Consider the following 21,589-nt stretch of genomic DNA (forward strand, 5'->3'; position numbering starts at 1 on the left):
TGCTTCTGATTTATTTGACAAACTTATACAAACAACAGCACTTGCTTCATCTTTATAGCTAGCACTATTTCGTTACTTCTTTTTTTTTTTTTCCTTGAATTGTTACTACACTTCATATGAAAATGTGAGAATTGCTGTTGAGTAATTTATGTGGCATTTATTAAATAAGATTAAGTAAAACTTCTCTTTCTATCCCTGAATTCCTAGCAGAATATCCTGTAGTTTGAATCTTCTAAATTTCTGTTGGTGTTGTCAGGTAAATTGCTTTTGCCAGTATCCAGATTTGATAGAAGAGAATCAAAATAAATTTTCAAATGAAGCTGATAGCCTTGAGTTCTTAGTGCTTTATGTCGTGATGATGGAAGCCACTGAATTTTACTTTGTCTTAATGTGAGGGTTGATGTGTTCTAGACACCTTTGCAAGATGGTGAGTTCCTTGAAAATAGGGATATCTGCTTGTGCATTGTGCTCTGTGGAATGTAGAGCATATGGAAACTCATATAATTGCTGAACAATTTACTAGGTAGGAAAAAAAGTCCACTGGGATCTGTTTCTTGCTGATTTTTGGATATTTCAATTTGGTTAGTGGTTTTGTCCCCTGCCCACCCCCCACCCCCTTTTCAATTCTAAAAAATGATTATATTTTGTTAAGGTCTTTCTGCTGCTCTTGATCATTTTTACCTTCATAATCATTTTTTCTTCTTTTTGCCCTTTTAGGCACTGTTTGATATCCCAGGGGTACTTAGTTGACTCATATAGCTGGCTTTCCCTTGGATTTGGTCAGTGGAAAGAAGGCACTGGGAAGATTAGAAGGCAAGAGGAAGGGAAGACTCCTGATTTTCCCTCTTTCTCTGTCTGGGTGGAATCTGTGCTATTGATAGCTCACCACTTGCTCCAGCTTCTATTGCACAGGTCTGTTGAGGTTACTTCTAACCAGGTTCTTTGTTACTAGGCTCTGGTATATTCCTCTACATCCCTTCAGTCTAGGGATAGTTTAACTGCCTTTTGTAATTGCTGATCTATGTGGTGCCTCATTTTTCTCTATTTGGCTTTTTAGTTCTGTGAGCTATGTAATAAATTCCCTCTACTTTTCTTCAAATTTTTAGAATGTTTTCTATTCTGCATCCTGACTGATACATCCTTCGAAGTCCTAATCTTATAAAATATAAAATATTGCTAAATGATATAATAAATGGTTACCCCTTTACATTTCTCGTTGTGGGAACCATACAAATGACTGAAATATTCTCTGTACTTTTTTGAGAACTGAATAAAAATCCCCATGCTTAGTAGTATGTGGATGCTAACAGAATCTAGTAGAACCTAGACTGTATATGAAATGACATTTAAATACCTCAAGAAGCTTTCAAGGTAATATATAAAGAGGTCAAAGGAGTGAGAAATTGCTTCCTGTTAGTGGAATCAGGCATGGCTTCACAGGTTGTGAGAAATGAATAGGATTTACTAGATAGAGATTGAGGGCAGGGATGAGGAGAAAATTCCAAATGAAAAGAAGAGTAAAAACAAAAGCATGGACATAGGAAATTAAAGTGTGTTCAACTAAATCATAGATAGTTATGAAAAGGATTTATGAAATTAAAGCTGGATTAGGGAGAAAAAATTATTTGGCATGGAAGGATTGACTTTAGAAAGATAAATCTCTTATTTGGACTAGTTGGAGGGCAAAGAAATTAGAAAATGGAGAGAACGTCCTTTGAGTCTCATCATCTACCTGGCATCAGATAAGCACTCAGAGAGGAGTTAGATTGAACATTTTAAGCCTAAGTGACACTAGTAACAAAAATAGAAAAAGAGGGAATACAAGAGGTTAAGGAGGAAATAAGAACAAGAATAAGGCACCAAAAGAAGATTATTGGGGGGCACTCCCAGGCAAGGTTCACCAGTCCTTGCAAAAGGGTGAGGGCTGGGGAAGTCAGGGGCAGGAAAGGTAAGAACAATGCTTATAAGGGAAGCCAGAGATAGGAGGGCCTACGCCATCTAAATTGTCGCTACCGATAGCAGGTTGGCCGAGCTGAGTTTAGGGGCATCTATTGCTGGTTGGTCCAGGCTAAGATGAGTTGACAAGGTGATTGCTTCAGCTGGCAGGAGTCCATGGTCCTTGAGGTCCATTGCCATGTCAGCTTCTTTTTTTTTTTTTTTAATTTGTTTTAATTAGTTACACATGACAGTACAATGATCTTGACATATCATACATTTGAATCACTTGGGATACAATATCTCATTTTTCTGAGTATACAGGTTGCAGAATCACATTGGGGAGATAGGAAGGATAGTAGAATGAAACAGACATTATTATTACTGTGTGTATATAAGTGAATGCATGACCAATGTGATTCTGCCATGTCAGCTTCTGATTGGCCATTTCCAGTCTCCTCTGCCAGGGGAAAGTCCCCAACCATAGCTGCCATGGAAAGGGGAGGGGGAAGGGAAGGCTGCCAACCCAACACCCTTTATGATTTTTTGAGTGGTTTCCCATGTTTTACTAGTTGACTTACACAACCATATGAACTAGGAATTGTCATATATATTTTATGAGAAAACCAAACTTGTGAGAATTAAGATTTTTTATGAAGTTTTTCTACTGAATACATTGTAAAGTTTTTTTTTTAACTTAGAAGCTCTCATATTGCCCTGTTTTTCTTTCTTACTTTTAATCTTATTTTGACCAAATTTAAAATCATGTATTCTTTTGACCATCAATTATATTTTCTCTACTAATTAGGAGAGAGCTGATCTATGTGGTGCCTGACCAATAAGTTTAATTTTGAAAATGTTTTTAAAAAGGAGAGTTATACACTTTTTAAAAGTCCCCCCCCCGGACAGTACAATTAGTGTTTATAATTAAAGACAGGAGGTTTTATTTTGTTGTTTTTTAGAGGTCAACCATTTTTTTTTAAATACCATAAATCTAGATATATTTTTATGGCTTTATTTTTCTGAACTAGAAGATGTTTCTCTTTGCTAGTAGAAGTAAGAATGGACTGGGAAATGACATATCATTCTTTTCATAATGGTGCTGCCAGCATGTTTTGTGAACTTGTATAAATCATATCACTTGTTTTTGATTTAGTACTATATATGATACATCCCTCTTGATCCTACATTCTTTTCTAACAATTGTAACATCTTTCTTTGTAACAAATCTTTTTGAAATATTATTTATATATATATTTTCTTTCTCATCTCTCATTCTCGTATCCTATTGCAGCTTAGTTCTCATCAGTACCAGTTTACTGAAACTTTTTTGTAAAGGTCAATAAAAACCAAATCCAGTGGGCAATTTTTCTTCTTTATTAAAATCTCCAATCTTTTCCTTTCTTGGCCTCTTTTTGATACTTGGCAATATAGACTCTCTTTTCTTTATAAAACCTCTTTGACCTTACATTTATGATATCTTATCCTCCTTGTATTCCATCTGTCTGTCTAGTTTTCTTTTAAGATTTTTCTTTCTCTTTTTACTTGGTGTTTTGGTTCGGATATGAGGCATCCCCCAAAAGCTCACATATGAGACAATGCAAGAAGGTTCAAAGGAGAAATGATTGGGTCATGAGAGTCTTAACCTAATCAGAGGATTAATCCTTGATGAGATTAACTAGGTGGTAAGGGGGGAGTGGCTGGAGGAAGTGTTAATTGGGGTGTGGCTATGGGATATATATTTTGTATTTGGAGAGCAGAGTCTCACTCTGCTTTCTAATCACTATGATGTGAGCTGCTTCCTTCTGCCACCCTCTCCTGCCATGACATTCAGCCTCACCTCGAGCCCAAAGGAATGGATCTGATCTTCTGTGGACTAAGACCTCTGAAACCATGAGCCCTCAAATAAACTTTTCCTCCTCTACAGTTGTTCTTGTCAGATAGTTTAGTCACAGCAGTGACATAGCTGACTAAAACACTTTGTAAATGTTTTGATTCTTCAAGGCTTGCTCTATTCTTTACCCTCCCCTTTCACTCTCTACTTTTTACTCTGTTTTATCTCATCTCTTATCACGACTTTAGCTACCACTGGTATACACATTTATATCACACCATTATACCCTGTTTTTTTGTGCCTCAGACTCAACTACCTCTGGACACTCAACTTCCCATTGAATGACAAAAAGACACATAGGACTCAGTGACCAGGATAGTACTCACCATATTCCTCCCTAAAGTTGTACATTTCTTATTAAAACAATGTCATTGCTCTCCATCAAGTGACCAAGTCAAATACCTGAAAGTACCTTTCTCAGCTACATATCACCACAATCTATTGCTCATTCTTTATCAACATAGCCCACATCAGCATTCTTGTAATTATAACCACTGTCTTAGTTCAAACCTTCTCATTTCTTACTCATATTTCTTTAGGGTTTCCTAAGTAGTTACTTTACTTCTAACCTCAGACATTTTTAAAAGTAGTAGTCCCCCTTAATCTTTTTAAAATATAAGACCAATCACACAATATTGTTAATATACTTAATGCCTATATGCTTAATTATGTATACACTTAAAATTTTAAAATGGTAAATTTTATGTTTTGTATGTTTTACCACAATAACAAAAGTAAATCTAATGTTGATGGTATCATACTTAAAAGTCTCTGTCTTCCTTTCCTTTTTCCTCATCAAAATATAATCTAAATTCTTTACTGTAATCTATAAAATTATGTTATACAATCCTGTTTATGCTATTGCTTCTGCCTAGCTTTTTAGTTTCATCTTCTTGCTTACTGCCCCTTTTCCATGAGCCTTAACTTTTCTTCCATTCTCGCCAGTTTCATTTTCTCCTTTTGCTATCAGTTCTTTGCCCCACAACCTTTGAAAATCCGCCCACTGGAGTAACAGATTTGTTCCATTAGAATAGGTCTGGTTCTTCATGACTGTGTTCAAGCTTTAATTCCTCAGTTTAGACCTTCCTCAGATGCCTTCTTTGTTCCTATAGTGGAGTGAGAGTGAGAGTAGTAAATGAAAACAAAGAGGAAAGGGGGGATTTACCTTATTTTGAATGATATGTGACCATTGAAGAGTTTTGCTTCTACTCCCTCACTCCCCCCAAAAGAAAACCAAAAAAACACTTAGCTCTTGAAAGCTCTTGAAAGAGGATTGAGGAAGCACTATGAGGCAAGTGCTGGGACAGTCTGTGACTCATAGAAGATGAATAAACAGCTCAATGACAGTTCCAAGCGCAGAATTTCACCTGTTTTTAATTATTTTATTTATTAGTGAGTGACCTTGGATAAGTTATATAAACTTTCTTGACCTTAGTTTCCTCATCTTTAAAATGATAAGATGAAGATGATAAATCTCCCTTAAAGAATTATGGGATGATTGAATGAGGTAATACAGTGTTGGTGATAAGCATAGCGCTTTGCAGATAGTTTCATGGTAAGTTCAGGTTAAGTAAGTGAATATTGAAGCAGGATAAAATTTGACTAGTAGACTTACTCATATCCAATGAAAATTCCTCAAGGAATTGAGTTTTATGAAACCTGTGTAATATATATGTACATTTCAGTCTGGTCATATTCCTACAAAATAATTTTATAAAAATTATTTTATCTTCATAGTACTGGTTTAAATATAGGTTTTAGAACAGAATAACCCTGTTTATATAAACTACATTTTAAAGTTACATTAAACTAATCAAAGAACATTTCCTCAACATCTTAGAAAATAAATTTAGAAAGTAGCTTTTAAACAGATAAAACACTTGCTACTAAACTGGGCTGCTTAGAAATGAATTCATCCTGAGTGTTGCTTTGCTCTCCTAAAACAAGGATTGAACACTTTAATCCTTTGTTTATTTATGTGTTTGTTTATTGCTGATGTCAAAGCATTCCATAGAAGTGTTCAAAATGCCACCTAATCCTTTTAACAAGAAGAATGCCTTGGGAGCTTAAGGAAACAGAGCAACTGTAGTTCTACACTTCTTTTTAGTTTCTTCTGTAGATGGAGTTTGGTCTCAGTTGACTTCATGCTGTTACAACTAAGATGGAGATTTAAGAGTAAAGTAATTGTTAGTTTTTTAAATGGGAATAACTGGCAGATTATTTCAATCCTCTGCAATTTATTTATCATTTGATTTTTAGCCTTAACAACTTTTCCCCCATTTGAGAAAATTCACAAAGGGATATAGTAATGTTGCAATTAAGTGACCTAATATTCTGCCATAAGCTCACTATTTAATGGGAGAACTTCAGATGGTGATCATTTCTCATTTATTGAATTTATTTTTTTTGATGATGCTAAGAAAAACAAATACTTTTTTAACAAGTTCACTTAAGCAAAATTTTTAGTGAGATGCTTGAATATTTTACTCTGAAACTCTAAGAATCACTTTCAGAATTATTTCATCTGAAACAGTATTCATTTATGTAGTACTTTTGTTAGTCTGAATGTGTATAATGTTACCAAATGAAGAAATGGAAGTTTAAAGAAAATGCATCTAATGCTTTACTGGCCATATAAATTTTTAGTTATCCAGGTCATAGAACATCACTGGCATTCACAAATGTTTCTTATTTAATAATGTCACGTCTCCAGAAATCCAAATATTTCCATTAAGAGATATAATTCAAGTGCATTTCTTTAATGAATAGTTCATATTTAAAATGTTAGAATGCTTTCAGATGAAAAACACTTTAAATTCAGTGGATAATTTTTTTTTTCTCAACAGGCAGTCACTCATTAACAGAATAATACTGGTAACTTGAGGCATTTTTCAAAGAAAATAACATCTCCTATACTTTCAAGCTGCATATCTTCTCATCTTTAGAATAAGTAGATCCCATTTTCAGTTGCAATAAAAGGACAGCTTGTTTTAAAATTATTTGTTGATTTTGTGAGCCAGCTTTTCTGGATTGAGAAAAGTGAATATTGAATACACAGAGTCTCAATTTGGGTCTGGATTTCTACCTTTAAATCTTCCTCCTAAACTTGTAATTATCACTCTTATCATATGGATGGATGCCTTCATCATCCCAGTCTCTGTCTGAAGTGCCTTTTAGCTGTGATATGGTGAAACTTTGTGTATGAATAAGAACACAGCATCAGGTGCATTTTGTATAAGAAATGCATATTCTATCCCTTTGTGTATGTTCCTGATACTTCAGTACTTAGGTTTTGAGAGTAGTCTAAAAAGTTTTTAGGACTAGATTATAAACGGTCATGAATAGGTCCATGTTTGTATTTCTTTTTGTGATTGGAATAATACCATGGTATATTATGGCCTTATTGATTATTTGCATAACATGGAAGATACAACCATACACTCAGCTATCAAATCGAGATTGAAAATTAAGAATGTTTAAACTTGTAATGTGATAAGTTTTATCTATTTCTTATTAGAGCCAGATTTGTTTCTCTAAAAATTTTTGTTGGAAACTTTTTGCAAAGCACTATGCTTATCACCAACACTGCATTATCTCATTCAGTTATCCTATATATTAAGGAGGATGCAGGAAGTCAATAATAGGAGCTTGTGCATCTGTTTTCCTAGAAGAACAAAGATTCAATAATCTGAATTTTTTCATGTTTGGAGTATAATTTTAAAAAATAATTTCTAATATTATCTTCCTTTGTTGTCCATTATACTCTGTTTATGAACTTATATACATTTTATTTATTTATTTATTTATCCATTTTCCTGAATCCTTCACTTCTAGATTTTCATTTCTTAAGGCTCTTAAGTGTGCTATTTTCATATATGTTTCCCCTTTCCTAATATGGTCTTAAACTTGTCACACAGTAGGGCTTTCTATATCTTTGAATAATACATGAATAATTTTGCTTGCCATATTATAGCATGTGGGATAAGAAATGAATGTCCATATTTATAGAGGTATTTTAAATAATTTACCCTGTAATTACAAAAGTAATATGTGTTATGTAAAAACATTTAAGGAATTAAAATTTGGAAATAAAATAGAAAAAATGAAACATCATTTCAGAAATAAGCAGTTTTTACAGTTTGGTCTATTTCTGGTCCTTTTTCTATGTTTGAAGATTCATTTAATCCATATATTTTAGTATACACTCTCTGGATATTTTCCACTTAATTTTATATCATAAGTAATTTATTATATATTCTTGGAAAATATGGTATTAATGGCTGCTTTTTTTTTCTCCCTGTTTACCATGGTTTGTTTAACCACCCTTCTTTTATTTGGAATTTTAGGATTTTTCAGTTTTTGTTCTTAATACATGTTACATATAAACGTGATGAATGCCTTTATGTATATAAATCTTGTGTACATTTATAAGTATTTTATAGCCTGGATTTCCCCACAAATATAAAATTGTGGGTTTAACTGAATAAACATAATAAAATTGTATGATACATATTGCAAAGTTGTTTTTTAGAAAAGATGCACTAGTAACTGCACTAGTATCAATTATGTATGAAATTATGTAGTAACCTCATCAACTTTGAATACTAATTAGATTTTAAAACATACTCATTTGACAAAAATGTATTCAATTTTGCTTGTATTTCTTTTGTATTTCTAAGAAGAATGAAATTATTCATTTTTATTTTTTCTCTTAAAAATTGCCCATCAAGCCAGGTGTGGTGGTACATGCCTGTAACCCCAGTAACTCAGGAGGCTGAGACAGGAGTACCACAAGTTCAAAGCCAGCCTTAGCAACTTAGTGAGGCCCTAGGCAACTCAGCAAGACCCTGTCTCACTAGAAAGTGCTAGGGATGTAGCTCAGTGGTAAAGTGCCTCTGGGTTTAACCCACAGTACCAAAAAGAGAAAAAAAGAAAGAAAAAAAAATATGTACATATATTGCCCATTACTATGCTTTCCTCCATTGTACTTTTTTTTGACCATTCCTTATTAATTTGAAAGATAAATGTATTAACCCTTTGATATGTATATTATAAAATGATATTTTTATTTGTATTTTTGCCTTAATTTTATTTTAGATGATTGTTGAAGTAGAGGATTACTATAATTTTACATAGTGAACTTTTTTAAATAATGGATATTTATTGTATATGCTGCTTTAGTTTCTAAAGCTAAGAATATAACAGGAACAGAACAAAAGACCTACCCTCATAAAGGTGAAGATAGACATTAAAGAAATTAACTAAGCAAATACACTGTAATTTCAGATAGTTCTGTGAAGACAATAAAGTCAGGGAAATGAAATAGACGTGACAGTGCAGGAGTAGATGGGCTATTTAAGAAAGAGAGATTGTAGAAGGCCTCTCTGAGATGTGTAAGCAGAGACCTGAAAGAAATAAAGAAAAAAGCCATGTAAATTCTAGGGAAGACCTGGTGTAGACACAGAGACTTGGAGATGGAAACAAGTTTAGGTGTTTGAGGAACAATGAGCTCCCCAGTGTGGATATATGAAATAAAACAGGAGTACAGTAGTAGGCAGCAATGCCAGAAAGATTGGTATGGTCCAGGCCACATAGTACCTTACAGACTAATCAAAAGGAACTTGGAATTTACTTTTAATTAGGATAGGAAGCCACTGGAGGATTTCAAATGGAGAAAGGTATATGTTCTAGTTTAAATTTTAGAAGATCACTGTGGTTTAAAGAAACACAAGTGTATACAAAGTAAAAAGTTCCAGTTTTACTGGAAATTACAATTGTTACAACACATTGAAATTGTGTACTTTAAGTTGATGCAATTTATTATACATAATTTTGTGAGATGATAAAATGAATCATACAGAGGTAGATTATAGTGAGGAAGACTAAACTTAAGGAAGCTGAATAGGAAACTGTTGTAGTCGAACTAAGGAGATATTTTTAGAATCAGAGTGTTGCGATGAGAAGTGATTGGATTCTGGATATTCTTGGAAGGTGAAGCTAATAGAACTATTACTTGATTAATGTAAGTCATAAGAGAAAGAAATCATGGATGACTGTAAACAGTAATATATATATATATATGGTCTAAACGATAATATATATGTGGGGTCATTTTTTTTAGATGAGAATTATGGAAGGATCTTAGCATGGAATGAGTGTATATGTATGAATCACGAGTTTTGCTTAGAATATGTAACCTAACTTAGAATTCAAAATTCTGTGTGTGTGCATGATGTGCGCTTAGGATATGAAAATGCTAGAATCTTAAGAGAGAAATATAACTTTCCTTCTATGTACATGTGGGTAGTTTTTTTAAAAAAAAAATAGAGAGAGAGAGAATTTTTTTAATATTTATTTTTTAGTTTTCGGCGGACACAACATCTTTGTTTGTATGTGGTGCTAAGGATCGAACTCGGGCCGCACGCATGCCAGGCGAGCGCGCTACCGCTTGAGCCATATCCCCAGCCCAAGTGGGTAGTTTTTTGAAGAACAGTATCCCTTATTTCCTTTTTCAATGTAAATTTTTAGAAATTTTCTGTTATATATTTTTTTGACATTTCTGAGCTTATTTATTATAAATTTTTAAATTTACATATGACAGTGGAATGCATTACAATTCATATTATACATATAGAGTGCAAATTTTTCATATCTCTGGTTGTATACAAAGTATTCACACCAATTCGTGTTTTCATACATGTACTTCAGAAAATGATGTCCATCACATTCCACTAACATTTCTAACCCCATCCCTCCCTCACCCTCCCACCCCTCTGCCCTATCAATAGAGTTCCTCTATTTCTCCCATGCTCCCCCTCCCTACCCCACTATGAATTAGCCTCCTTATATCAGAGAAAACATTCAGCATTTGTTTTTTTGGGATTGACTAATTTTACTTAGCATTATCTTCTCTAACTCTATTCACTTACCTGCAAATGCCATGATTATATTATCTTTTAATGCTGAGTAATATTCCATTGTGTATATATGTTACATTATTTTTAACCATTCATTTATTGAAGGGCATCCAGGTTGGCTCCACAATTTAGCTATTGTGAATTGTGATGCTATAAACATTTATGTGGCTGTGTCCCTGTAGTATGCTGTTTTTATGTCTTTCAGTATAGACTGAGGAAAGGGATGGCTGGGTCAAATGGTGGTTCTATTCCCAATTTTCCAAGGAATCTCCATACTGCTTTCCATATTGGCTGTACCAGTTTGCAGTCCCACCAGCAGTATATGAGTGTACCTTTTTCCCCGCATCCTCACCAACACTATTGTTACTCGTCTTCATAAGAGCTGCCATTCTGACTGGAGTGAGATAAAATCTTAGAGTAGTTTTGATTTGCATTTCTCTAATTGCTAGTGATGATGAACATTTTTTCATGTATTTGTTGATTGATTGTACCTCATTTTCTGAGAAGTGTCTGTTCAGGTCCTTGGCCCATTTATTGATTGGGTTATTTGTTTTTGTTATTTAACTTTTTAAGTTCTTTATATACCCTAGAGGTTAGTGCTCTATCTGATGTGTGAGGGGTAAATATTTGCTCCCAAGATGTGGGCTGTCTATTCAGCTCACAGTAGTTTGAATCCATCCCATTTATTGATTCTCAATTTTAATTCTTGCACTGGAGGAGACTTATTAAGGAAGTTGGGGCCTAATCCAACATGATGGAGATTAGGGCCTACTTTTTCTTCTGTTAGATGCAGGGTATCTGGTTTTATTCCTAGGTCCTTGATCCATTTTGAGTTGAGTTTTGTGCATGGTGAGAGATAGGGGTTTAATTTCATTTTGTTGCATATGGATTCCTAGTTTTCCCAGCACCATTTGTTGAAGAGACCATCTTTTTTCCAATGTATGTTTTTTGGTGCCTTTGTCGAATATAAGATAATTGTAATTTTGTGGGTTAGTCTCTGTGTCCTCTATTCTGTACTATTGGTCTTCTAGTCTGTTTTGGTGCCAGTACCATGCTGTTTTTGTTACTATTGCTCTATAGTAAAGTTTAAAGTCTTCTATAGTGATGTCACCTGCTTTATTCTTCCTGGTCTTTATTCTTGGTCTCTTATTTTTCCAGGTGAATTTCATGACTGCTTTTTCTATTTCTATGAGGAATGTCATTGGTATTTTGATCAGAATTGCATTAAATCTGTATAGTGCTTTTGGTAGTATGGCCATTTTGATAATATTAATTCTGCCTATCCAAGAGCAATGTAGATCTTTCCATCTTCTAAGGCCTTCTTTGATTTCTTTCTTTAGGGTTTTGTAATTTTCATTATATAGATCTTTCAGCTTTTTTACTAAGTTGATTCCCAAGTATTTTATTTTTTGAGGCTATTATAAATGGTATCATTTTCCATGTTTCCCTATCTGAGGATTTGTCACTGATATACAGAAATGCCTTCGATTTATATATCCTGCTACATTGCTGAATTCATTTACTAATTCTAGAAGTTTTCTGGTCTTCTAGGTATAGAATCATATCATTAGCAAATCATGCTAATTTGAGTTTTTCTTTTCCTATGTGTATCCTTTTAATTTGTTTCATCTGTCTAATTGCTCTAGTGAGTGTTTAAAGAACTGTGTTAAATAGACGTGGTGAAAGAGGGCATCCTTGTCTTGTTCCAGTTTTTAGAGGGAATGCCTTCAATTTTTCCTCTATTTAGAATGATGTTGGCCTGGGGCTTAGCATAGATAGCCTTTAAGATGTTTAGAAATGTTCCTGTTATCCCTAATTTTTCTAGTGTTTTGAACATGAAGGGATGGTGTCTTTTATCAAATGCTTTTTCCCCGTCTATTGAGATGATCATATGATTCTTATCTTTAAGTCTATTGATGTGATGAATTACATTTATTGATTTCTGTATGTTGAACCAACCTTCCATCCCTGGGATGAATCTCACTTGATCGTGGTGTGCTATTTTTTTGATATTTTTTTGTATTCGATTTTTCAGAATTTTATTGAGAAGTTTTGCATCTATGTTCATTAGAGATATTGGTCTGAAGTTTTCTTTTTTTCTTTTTTTTTTTTTTTGATGTGTCTTTGCCTGGTTTTGGAATCAGGGTGATATCAGCCTCATACAATGAGTTAGGAAGTGCTGCCTTTTTTTCTATTTCCTGAAATAAAATGAAGAGTATTGATATTAGTTCTTCTTTAAAAGTCTTATAGAACTTAGCTGTGTATCCATCCAGTTCTGGACTTTTCTTGGTTGTTGACATCTGATGGTGTCTTCTATTTTGTTGCTTGAAATTGATCTGTTTAAATTGTATATATCATACTGATTCAATTTGGGCAAATCATATGACTCTAGAAATTTGTTGATGCTTTCTATATATTTTCTATTTATTGGAGTACAAGTTTTCAAAATAATTCTAATTATCTTCTATATTTCTGTAGTGTCCATTGTGATATTTCCTTTTTCATTACGGATGTTAGTAATTTATGTTTTGTCTCTCCTTCTTTTCGTTAGTAAGGGCTAAGGGTTTGTCAATTTTATTTATTTTTTCAAAGAACCAAATTTTTGTTCTGTCAATTTTTTCAATTTTTTTTGTTTCAATTTCGTTGATTTCAGCTCTAATTTTAATTATTTCCTGTCTTCTACTGCTTTTGGTGTTGATTTGTTCTTTTTGTAGGGTTTAAGAGTAATATTAGGTCATTTATTTGTTGACATTTTCTTCTTTTAGGGAATGAACTCAATGGAATGAACTTTCCTCTTAAATCTGCCTTCATTGTTTCCCAGAGATTTCAATAAGTTGTATCTGTGTTCTCATTCACCTCTAAAATTTTTTAAATCTCCTCCTTGATATCTTTTGCAACCTCTTGTTCATTCAGTAGCATATTATTTAGTCTCCAGCTATTGGAGCAGCTTTTGTTTCTTATTTTATCATATGATATGATAGAATGCAGGGTAGTATTTCTACTTTTTTATATTTGCTAAGTGTTGCTTTGTGGCATAGTATATGGTCTATTATAGAGAAGCATCCATGTGCTGCTTAGAAGAAAGTATATTCTCTCATTGAAGGATGAAATATTCTATATATGTCAGTTAAGTCTAAGTTATTGATTGTATTATTGAGTTCTATAGTTTCTTTGTTCAATTTTATTTGGAAGTTCTATCCAGTGGTGAAAGAGAGATCTTAAAATCACATGAGAAGATTTGTTTGATGAATGTAGATGCTCCATTATTTAGGGCATATATATTTATAATTGTTAAGTCTTGTTGGTGTATGGTTCCCTTGAGCAGTATGTAGTGTCCTTCTTTCTCCCTTTTGATTAACTTTAGCTTGAAGTCTAATTTATTTGATATGAGGATGGAAGCCTCTGCTTGCTTCCACAGTCCCTGTGAGGGGTATGATTTTTTCCCAACCCTTCACCTTCAGTCTGTGGATGTCTTTTCCTATGAGGTGAGGTGAGTCTCTTGGAGGCAGCATAATGTTGGATCTTTTTTTTTTTTAAATCCAATCTGCTAGTCTATGTCTTTTGATTGGTGACTTTAGGCCATTAACATTCAGGGTTATTATTGAGACATGATTTGTATTCCCAGTCATTTTTATTTATTTTTGGTATATAACTTGACTTGGTTTCTCCTCTGATTATTTTTTCCTTTAATGGAATACCTCCCATTGCTGATATTCATCATTATTTTTCATTTCCTCTTCGTGGAATATTTTGCGGAGAATGTTCTGTAGTTCAGGCTTTCTAGTTGTAAATTCTTTTGACTTTTATTATCATGGAAGATTTTTATTTCATCATCCAATCGAAAGCTTAATTTTGCTGGATAAAATATCCTTGATTGGCATCCATTTTCTTTCAGAGCTTGGTATATGTTGTTTCATAATCTCTTGGCTTTGAGGGTCTGTGTTGAAAAATCTGCTGAGATATGAATTGGTCTCCCCCTATATGTGATCTGATTCCTCTCTCTTATGACTTTTAAGATTCTATCCTTATTCTGTGTGTTAGGCATTTTCATTATAATGTGCCTGGTGTAGATCTGTTGTAATTTTGTACACGTGGTATCTTGTAAGCCTCTTGTATTTGGTTTTCCAATTCATTCTTCATGCTTGGGAAATTTTCTGCTATTATCTCATTGAAGAAATTATGCATTCCTTTGGCTTGAAACTCTGTGCTTTTCTCTATCCCAATAACTCTTAGATTCGGTCTCTTGATGCTGTCCCATTATCCTTGGATGCTGTCCCATAATTCTTCTTCTTCTCTTCATGGTTTCTTACTATCTTCACTGTGTGATCAACTTTATTTTCCTGATTGTGTACTTTGTCTTCATTATCGGACATTTTTTCTTCCAAGTGATCTAGTCTGTTGGTTATACTTTCTGTTGAGTTTTTTAATTTGTTTCATTGTTTTTTTCTTCTCAAGGATTTCTGACTGGTGTTTTTTTCAGAGTCTCTTTCTTGAAGTAATCTTTTGCTACTTGTATTTGCTCTCTTATCTCTTTGTTGGAGTACTTGATTTTTGCCTGCATTTGCTCATTTAGGTCATTCTTTAATTCACAGATAATTTTAATTATGAACCTTCTGAACTCCTTCTCTGACATTTCATCAACTTTGCTGTCCATGGTTTTTGTTATTGTAGTATCCTGGTTTTTTGGGGTCACTTTTCTCCCTTGTTTTTTCATGTTGTCTATGTTTCTTGCTTTTTTATAGTGTGGATCTGAGATATTATGGTTTTTACCCTGTATTCTTGTAGTTTCCATGCAGATTGTCTGTACCTCACCTTGGTGTTGGGCTTCCAGACCCTGCTGGTGTCCCTCAATGTATGTTACTGCAACTTTAAAGGTGGTAGCGGCAATAGCCAAGGTAACTTGAGATAATTGTGGAGGTGCCCCAAGATTGATGCAATGTCTTACAGAGATTGGTCTGGAAGGGTGGGCCTTACAGTGTCTTTGGGATGCCTGTTCTGAGATACAGCTGCTTCTAGGCCCTGCCTATTGTCAAAAAGGTAGGGGCTACTATGTGGGGAAGGTATGGCAATGACTGCAGTGTCCCAAGATGGAAGTGTGTTAGGCTTGGCCTCCCAGGTTGGGAGGGGACGGAGCTACTCTGGACCTGGATTGTGCAGAAGTCGGTGAGGGCAGATCTGGTCAGGATCTTACCTCCTGGGGTAGTCTGCTGATCCGAATGGGTGTTCCTGTGCCAGAGGCTGGGCTCCTGTGGGTGCCTGCCGCTTGCAGGATGGACCTGGGCCTACTCTGAGCCTTGTTCCTATGCAGGCTGGTGTGGGTGGATCTGGGCCAGGCCTTTCTGTTACATATTTTTACAGAAAAATTCAAGAAACACAGAAGTGTATAAAGTAAAAAGTAGAAGTCTTTATCACTTTCCTTTATTCATCACCCAATCCTATTTGTATCATGCTATGTGTTTTTTCAGAAGCAATTTGTTCTTTCTCTTTTTATTAAACAAAAAAACAAAGAAAAATTCACTATAATTAAAAATTTCTTTTATTTTCTTTAAAAGACCAAAGGCTGGACTTATCATACCTGTATGCTCTACATGTATGTGCATGCATACACAAAACTAACTATTTGTCCCGTAATTGTGGTACATACAGGCTAATCACAGAAGAAATTGCTGGAATTTTTTCTTCCCCATTAACAATTTAAAATATATTGCAGGAATCATGTTTGATCCTCTGTATTTAGCCCTTAGATTCTTAATTGTTTTGTGTTGATATATTGATTCTTTCTGAATAAATTCTTGGTGTAAGTATCCTTTTGATTAGTGTGGAAATAGTGGTTATAATGAAGTTATGTTTTTTTAGGTTGTTGAATTTGTTTTTGTGTCCTCTCTGCTAGGATTGTTAGCGTAGGTAAGATAGCTTCCTGGACTAGCTTCCCAAGAATCTCACAGGCCTCTTTCACACTGACAAAGATTAGGGTTGTGGGGAATGATTGAAGCTACAAATGAGCCTGTGATATCTATTTTTCACATATGCTCATGGCTAACTTTGTAGGGATCTCTTAACGTCCCTTATTTACAAAATGAGAAAGATAAGGATAATCTACTTCAGGGAGCATTGTTGAGAGCATTAACTAATATAATATGTTTATTATATACTGATATATTTAGAGATATTATGCACTATTTCTATTACTCACTGATGCTGTTGCTGACTTTATTTCCTTAGTTGTATTTATACATCCATCCTTCATAGTAATAATGCTTTAAGCCTAATAGTTTCCACTAGTATCTGAGACTAGTGTGGCTTAGCAATGTGCCAGGCCATTTAGGGTCTAGTCTTTGTCTCTACCTTTTCTCTGACTGACATAATTAGTTTTTGTTTTTATTTCCTACTCCTTCAATTGGCAGAATACCATTTAGTTATCCTGATGACAAGAATATTATTTAATATGTATTAAACTCTAGATTCTCTGATTTTTTTTTTGTGTGTGAAAGCTGTGCTGATAGAATAACATAGCATAAATTTTGGGGGGTAGAAAGTAACAAGGCAGCCTACATTGTAGTCTTTGTATTTCTTGAGGGACATAGAATTGGATCAAGGGAAGTTAGTTTGAATGTGCCTCAACTTCTGGGTCCAAGAGTCTTATGTTAACTATTTGCTGAAGCACACTTATTTCAGCTATGGGCACAAGACGATTTATTTGGTTATAATTTTATACTGTCTCAGTATGATATTTTTAAATCTGAGGACATTTCCTTTTTCTTCTCCTGACACATCCATTTCTGTCATTTTGCCTCTGTTATTAAGTTACTGACTTTTTCCTCCAAGTAGTAGCAGGTATGGTTTAGGGAGGACTAATATAGACTAATCCAGAGAGGACTGACTATATGATAGATCTTTATCTCTAAAGGATCTATTTTACCTTTCTTTGAAGTTTGTAGTTATATTCAGAATGATGAAGATATTCAGTAGAAGTCATGATGATTCCTGGATATTTGAGGACTTACTATGTTCGAAAAGTTTGTTGCAACCATAGTTGAGTGTCAAGGGTTAGTAGGCTAGTATTGAAATACAACAATGAGCAAGAATGTTAAAGCCCAAGAATGAAGGGCTTTGTCAGTCGAATGAAAGGGTTAAGTCTTTATCCTATGGTAGTACCAATACTAGTAGTAGTAGTAGTAATAGTAGTAGTCAGTAGTAGTAGAAATAGTAATACAAGTATTTATAGAAGTTGTAGGAATAATATAGATTATGATAATGAAATTAAAAAAAATTATTGAGCCCTCTTTGGGTTCTAGACACTGTTATTTATCCAGATTATTTTAATCTTCATAGTAATCCTAAAAAACAGGAATTGTTACTATCTTGACTTTACAGATGAAGACTGAAACAGATTAAGTAACTTATTCAAAACTCACAGTTTATAGAGTCAGATTTCTATTGTGTAGTATTGATTACAATTGTTGAACAAACACAACTAATAGTATTTATATAGGTTTAGTGTTAAGAAGTCAGAATTCAGCCAGATATGATTCTGAAGCTGAATTATTAGGTGTTACTAAATTAAAAAATAAAAGGATGCAAGTAGAAAAGAATTCCAGAAAATGAAGCTATATTAAGAAGAAATTAAATAGATGTTTTAGGGTTATATTGGTTTTTAAATGAGAACCATAGCAGAACAGTACATAGTAAATGGATAACAAATTTCAATTATTATTATAATAGTGGTTTGATAGTTAGAAGGAAAAACAGTAGTGGCTCTAGTCTTTGTTTCCATGCTTTAAAGAGAAATACACAGATACATACACCGATGTCCATATGTATATAACATTCTGTACCTCATATTTTCTTGGGGGCAGAACTTCAGATAAACAAATAAATGGAATAGGGATATAACTGAAATTTTCCTCTTGTTATAACTTCACTATTCTATGATCTGTGCTGTATTTGCAATTAATAAGAAACACTATGTCTTGACTTTTTCCAGTGAATACAATGAATGACTTTTATGAAAAGAAAATGACTAGGCAAGTTAGAAAACTGTTATAAACAAGTGTTCTCACAAAGTTGCTGAAATAGAAAAAAAAAAAACCAAAAATAGCTCTTTTTCTGAAACTTTATCTGATAGAAATAATCATTTTATTTTGGAGCAGTTTGGTCCGGTATTCTCTATCATTTTGGAAGGGAAATTTTAAATTGATTATCTCCAAAGACATGAGAAATTCCTGTTGTGCATTTTTGTTTATTTATTATGGGATTTTATAAGATACATGGGGTTATTAAGTTATGTTTCAGGGTTATTTTAGTATGTATAGAAGTATATATATATATAACTTTTATTTCTTTTGAAAATGCTATTGTTTCTCTTTCTAGGTTACCTTGTTTGGTAAAACAGTATTAATAATGAAGTCATCTCTGAAGTAGTTTCTTATGTATATCCATATGGTAGGATGGATTTCTTTTAGGTCTGTTCAGAGAATTCCTATTTGGCTTGTTATTAGTAATTACAACCCTAGTCACTTTCTTCAGGTCTGTTTTATAGACAAGAGTTCCCTAGTTTAAACCTATTTTGTGTTTTATTCTTCCGTAAGTGTATTATCTTATATTTCTTTACATTAAATCTCACCTTAGACCTGTCCTTCCACATCCCCGGTTGTCCATATCCATCTATGTACTTGATTGATCTTCTTTTCTTTTTAGTCCATCCTAGTGTTGTATCATCTGCAAATTTGATCATACTCGCATTTACATTCTTCTTCAGCTCATTAATGCGTACAGTAGACAGAGTGTATCTCTGTCTTTGTCCCTGTGAGAATGTGCTGGTTTATACTGCTAGATATTCTTGTTTGTGACTGTATTGATAATAAGTCATTGTTCCATCCCATGATAAAATTCTTTATATACTATCTCTATCTCTTGCTTTCTGGATGCTCCTACGTCAATTTTTTTGTTCTTTTAAGATAACAGATAAAGATCATTATGTTGTATCATCTATGTCATTGCTTACTTTTAAAAAGAAGAAGAAGAAGAAGAAGAAGTTACTCAACCTGGGAAAATGTGGTTTTTAAATAGAAATTTTTCAAAAGTTTTTATCAAGTATTAGTACTTTAAATATATGTGTAAAGATATTTTGTAAGTGTTCTCTAAATTTTTACTTTCTACCATGGAAAGGGATCTCTAGTTTATTATTTTTCCTACAGCAGAGAAGTGGATTTAAACATATTTATGCTTTTTTTTTTTTTCTGAATGGGGATTTTACTTTCAGGAAATTTCTCTTCTTCAAACGTGGTTTCCTAGTTAGGGGAGATAATGCTAAGTGAAGTTAGCCAATCCCCAAAAAACAAATGCTGAATGTTTTCTCTAATATAAGGAGGCTGATTCATAGTGGGGTAGGGAGGGGGAACATGGGAGAAATAGAGGAACTCTAGATAGGGGTGGGAGGGGAAGGGAGGAGGCATGGGGTTAGAAATAATAGTGGAATGTGATGGATATCATTATCCAAAGTACATGTATGAAGACACGAATTGATGTGAATATACTTTGTATACAATCAGAGATGTGAAAAATTGTGCTCTATATGTATAATATGAATTGTAATGTATTCCATTGTCATATATAAAAGAATTAATAAAATTTTTTAAAAAGGTGGTTTCCTAGGTGATACTATTTATTTATAAGTTTCAGAGCATGATGTAGAGCCTTTAAATTCTTTTTTTCTTTATTTTCAGGAAAAAGAAGAAGTAGATGGGATATCAGTAGGTGCTATACTTTCTGATTATCAGCATGCTCGAGTACAAAATGTGTAAGAAAACATTACTTTGTCCTATAGTTTTAAAGTATTTATATTTTAAGAATGTGAATGAGGGACTAGGAGTATAGCTCAGTGGTAGCACATATGCTTAAACATGTAGAAGGCCCTGGGTTCAATCCTTAGCACCACAAAAAAAAAAATAGAATAATTATATCTAATAATAATCAAAATAATAGAATAATCATATCTAAATCATAAATACATTATATATTCCCTGTGGAATAAGTGTGTACATTTACAAAGTCAAATTTACCTTTTTCTGTTTCTAAATAATTTTTTTAAATTTTTTTAATATTTATTTTTTAGTTGTAGTTGGACACAATATCTTTATTTTATTTATTTTTATGTGGCATTGAGGATTGAACCCAGGGCCTTGCAAATGCTAGGCAAGTGCTCTACCACTGAGCCACCACCTCAGCCTCAGTTCCTAAATAATTTATAATTAAAAATTTAGGTAGACTTTGAGTGTTTTGTTGTTGTTGCTGCTGTTTGTTTGTTTTTTGTGGTGCTGGGAATCAAAACCAGGGTTTTCCTTGGACATGATAACTAAGCACACCACCACTAAGATACATCCCCATTCCTGAGACAGATATTTTAAGTGGTAGACACTATCTTGAATTTTTCCTCCTTGATTTAGTATACCTATTTCATCTCTTTTTTTTTAAATATATATTTTTTAGTTATAGGTGGACACAGTAACTTTATTTTATTTTTATGTGGTGTTAAGGATCGAACCCAGTGCCTCATGCATGGTAGGCGAGCGCTCTGCCTCTGAGCCACAACCCCAGCCCTTCATCTCTTTTATTTTATTTTATTTTATTTTTTTAATTTTTTATTGTTGGTTGTTCAAAACATTACAAATTTCTTGATATATCCTATTTCACACTTTGATTCAAGTGGGTTATGAACTCCCATTTTTACCCCATATACAGATTGCAGAATTACATCAGTTACACATCCATTGATTTACATATTGCCATACTAGTGTCTGTTGTGTTCTGCTGCCTTTCCTATCCTCTACTATCCCCCCTCCCC

The 21,589-nt window shown here is 33.6% G+C and overlaps 1 protein-coding gene across 6 annotated transcripts in view; it reads left to right on the plus strand.

Moving 5' to 3' along the window:
* Dph6 (diphthamine biosynthesis 6) overlaps positions 1–21,589 on the plus strand; it is a 165,697-nt gene that overhangs the window by 69,013 nt on the left and 75,095 nt on the right. For all 6 annotated transcript variants that reach the window (XR_007343917.1, XM_048793514.1, XM_048793516.1 and 3 more), the window contains one exon: positions 20,472–20,545. Coding sequence is in view for 5 of the 6 variants with exons in the window: in XM_048793514.1 (XP_048649471.1) it covers positions 20,472–20,545 (74 nt within the window). In the remaining variant the exon portion in view is untranslated. The remainder of the gene's footprint in view (positions 1–20,471; positions 20,546–21,589) is intronic.

Source organism: Marmota marmota, unplaced genomic scaffold (genome assembly GCF_001458135.2).
Source record: "Marmota marmota marmota unplaced genomic scaffold, marMar, whole genome shotgun sequence".
Lineage (NCBI taxonomy): Eukaryota > Metazoa > Chordata > Mammalia > Rodentia > Sciuridae > Marmota > Marmota marmota.